Here is a 3,419-nt window from a genome sequence, read left to right on the forward strand (position 1 = left end):
TCCAGAACTAGAGGGCATAGGTTTAGGGTGAGAGGGGAAAGATATAAAAGAGACCTTAAGGGGCAACTTTTTCACGCAGAGGGTAAGTACGTGTATGGAATGAGTTGCCAGCAGATGTGGTGGAGGCTGGTACAATTGCAACATTTAAGAGGCATTTGGATTGGTATATGAATAGGAAGGGTTTGGAGGGATATGGGCCGGGTGCTGGTCGGTGGGACTAGATTGGGTTGGGATATCTGGTCGGCATGGACAGGTTGGGCCGAAGGGTCTGTTTCCATGCTGTACATATCTATGACTCTATGACTCTTTATCCCAGGGACTAACCTAATGATCTTCATGGTAATGTCTCCAAAGCAGGTGCATCCTTCCTGAAATATGGGAATCAAAACTGCACACAGCATTCCAGATGTGGTCTTACCATAGCCCCACAGACAGTATTCCTGTACTCCAATCACCTTGCAATAGGGGCCAATATTTCATTTACCTTCCTCGTTGCTTGCTGCAGCTGCATGCTAATGTGTTGTGTTCCTTGTGCACCATCGACATTTAGAAGTTTTGTCTGATCATACTGGGATTTTTTTAAGAGATCAGCTAAGATTTCCTTAATAAGAAATTTGAATTACTGGCATTTGGGTTCCCAGTCCAAGGTCAGTTCTGCTCTGTTACTGTCCACTTACTTCACATCCTCTCAATGATTCAAACCGTTTGTGTAATGTTTGGACAGAAAGAGGAGACACCTAAATTTCTGGAACTGCAAGTTAGATATTTGATCATATATTACAAGGTTCTTTGCTTTCCCTGCCCCTCAGCAGTAAAGTGCTTGTAGTGGGATTGAAGGAACGGATTGACTGAGTTAGATGCTGTTATTTACATTTTCTTTGTTGCTCAATTGCAGATTTCTTGCTGTGGATAAATGGTTCTGGCACTGTTCTGCATATTAATGGGACGATTCACAGTGCTGGCACTTCTTTGTGCCCCTCTGGTTCCAATTCAAAGCCCACAGAGAACACAGCTTCCATCCATGGTCAACCTGATATCCCCACCCTCACCGCTGATTTCCAGAAATTCTCTCCCTTTGGACATGATGAGGTGATAGTGAAAGAGAAGAGAGATGGTGATCTTACAGCGGAAGTGGATTTCCTCACACGCACCCAGCCTGCAGTGAGTAGTGGACGTTCAGGCTCGGCCTCCGTCTTAGCCAACTCAACCATTGAGTACAACACTTATTACCCTCCTTCGAACTACTACACTAGCCTGACCAAGGAGCAGTCACTGGAGAGTCAGGACAGCTCTACACTGAGCAGTCCGTCTGACTGTTTGAACCAGGTCCCTAACACCACTGGCTGCTCACCAGTTATTGGCTCCAGTTCCCTCTTTCAGTTTCCCATCGAGAAAATCTTAGATGAGCAAACTGAAACACCATCCCAGAACCAAGAGCACAATCTCTTCAGAACAGAACAGACAACTCCAAATTTTTACGACAGCCCTCATTATCCTGAGAGCCAGAGCAGTATTGGGCAGGTGGACATGGCGAACACTGTGCCACCGTCTGTGAACCGATCGTCACTAATTGAGAAACAGAGACATCTGGAGATGGAGCAAGTGAACAGGTAAACACAAAGGGGAATGAACTTGGCATGTCACTCGATAGGTGTGAGCTTGGCCTGAGTTTGATTCTTACCTTAGCTAGTGTATAAAACCAGAAAGAAAAGGAGTTAAGAAAGGAAGAACATATTCAAGTATGAAGGAAAGCTGGATAGAAATATATAATCAGATCGTAAATGTTTTGAAGGCATCTAACAAGGGGAAAGAGTAAGTAAAGTGGGGCTTCGAGAGGATACATCTGGACAACTGATAATCAAAATAAGGAAATAGCAGAAGCATTGAATAAATTGAATCGTGGAGTTTTTACAAGATGGGTAAAGGTATTTCAGCTCATCACATCCACACTGCTCATCAGACATCTATTTATCCCAGTCTAGACTCCCAGCACTTCACCTGTTGTCATGCTTGCTATAGTGTTTCAAATCCTCATCCAAATATGTCTCAAATGTCTGGAGGGTGCCCACTTCTACCACCCTTTTAGGTAGTGAGTTCCAGACACCTATTACTCTTCAGGTGGAAAACAACAACTCTGAACAACCCCTTTCATCCTCCTGCTCCTTAACTCAAGACTGTGATTTTGGTCGTGACCCTTGTACAAAGGAGAAAAACATCTCTTATCTAACCTCTTTATGCCTCTCAGTCAGATCCCTCCTCAGTCTGTGCCCCAATAAAAACAACTCCAGCTTATTTGGACTCACTTCATAGCTGAATCACTGCAGCCAAGATAACACCATAAGAAATATGAACTGGAGTAGTCTGTTCGGCCCCTCACTTTCCTGTGGTTTCCCCACAACCTTGATTCATCTACTGATCAAGAATCCATTTATTTCAGCCTTAAGTATACACAAGGACTCTGACCCCTCAGCACTCTGGGGCAAGGAGTTCCAAAGATTCTCAACCCTCTGAGAAGAAATTCCTCCTCATTCCAGTCTTAAATTGGTGCCCTTTATTCTGACAACATCCTGGCAAATCTCCTTTGCACCGACTCGGATTCAATCATATTCTTCCTCTGGATAATTTGTTTCTGCCTTCAGCTTAGAAGATACACATAAACATACCGAAAATAATTATAAATTAAGAGATGAAAGGAAAGGAGGAACTTAAAACAATGACAATCACTATCGCTCGGGAATAGGGAGGGGTATCGGTTAGTTCATGGGTTTAATTCCTGTACTGGTTGAGATTGCTACAAACGGCTTTCCTTCTCAACCTCTCCCCTGAGGAGTGGTGTCCCTTGGGTTAATCTCTCTCTCTAATGAAAAAGCAGCCCAATACTATTAGGGCTATGGTGACTTTACCCTTACTGGAAAAAGTATTAGAATTAAAGGCTGATGATGGAGTTGAGAGTTATCAGATCAGCTGTCAACTCATTGAATGGCAGAGCAGACGTGATTGACTGAATGGCTGAATTCTGCTATGGTCAAAACTCAGGGTTTCTGGTGGACTTCATCCTGGGGATTTAAAGGAAGTGTCTACTAAGGTGGTAGATAATCATTTTTAATTTTCCAAAATTCCTTAGATTCTGGAAAGGCCACATCACATTGGAAAATAATGAACATAACACCTCTGTTCAGGGAAGGAGGGTGAATGGAAAAGGAAACTACAGGCCAATTAGCTTAACATCTGTCATAAAGAAAATGATAGAATTTATTATTAGAGGTAATAGCTGAAAATGTGTTGCTGGTAAAGCACAGCAGGTTAGGCAGCATCCAAGGAACAGGAGAATCGACGTTTCGGGCATAAGCCCTTCATCAGGAATGAGGAAAGTGTGTTCAGCAGGCTAAGATAAAAGGTAGGGAGGAGGGACTTGGGGG

At 43.4% G+C, this 3,419-nt stretch overlaps 1 protein-coding gene across 4 annotated transcripts in view; it reads left to right on the forward strand.

The window, feature by feature from the left end:
• fastk (Fas-activated serine/threonine kinase) overlaps nt 1–3,419 on the forward strand; it is a 70,042-nt gene that overhangs the window by 43,275 nt on the left and 23,348 nt on the right. For all 4 annotated transcript variants that reach the window (XM_043687555.1, XM_043687552.1, XM_043687553.1 and 1 more), the window contains one exon: nt 896–1,610. In XM_043687555.1, the coding sequence (XP_043543490.1) occupies nt 896–1,610 (715 nt within the window). The remainder of the gene's footprint in view (nt 1–895; nt 1,611–3,419) is intronic.

The sequence above is a fragment of the Chiloscyllium plagiosum genome, chromosome 4, assembly GCF_004010195.1.
Source record: "Chiloscyllium plagiosum isolate BGI_BamShark_2017 chromosome 4, ASM401019v2, whole genome shotgun sequence".
NCBI classification, from domain to species: domain Eukaryota; kingdom Metazoa; phylum Chordata; class Chondrichthyes; order Orectolobiformes; family Hemiscylliidae; genus Chiloscyllium; species Chiloscyllium plagiosum.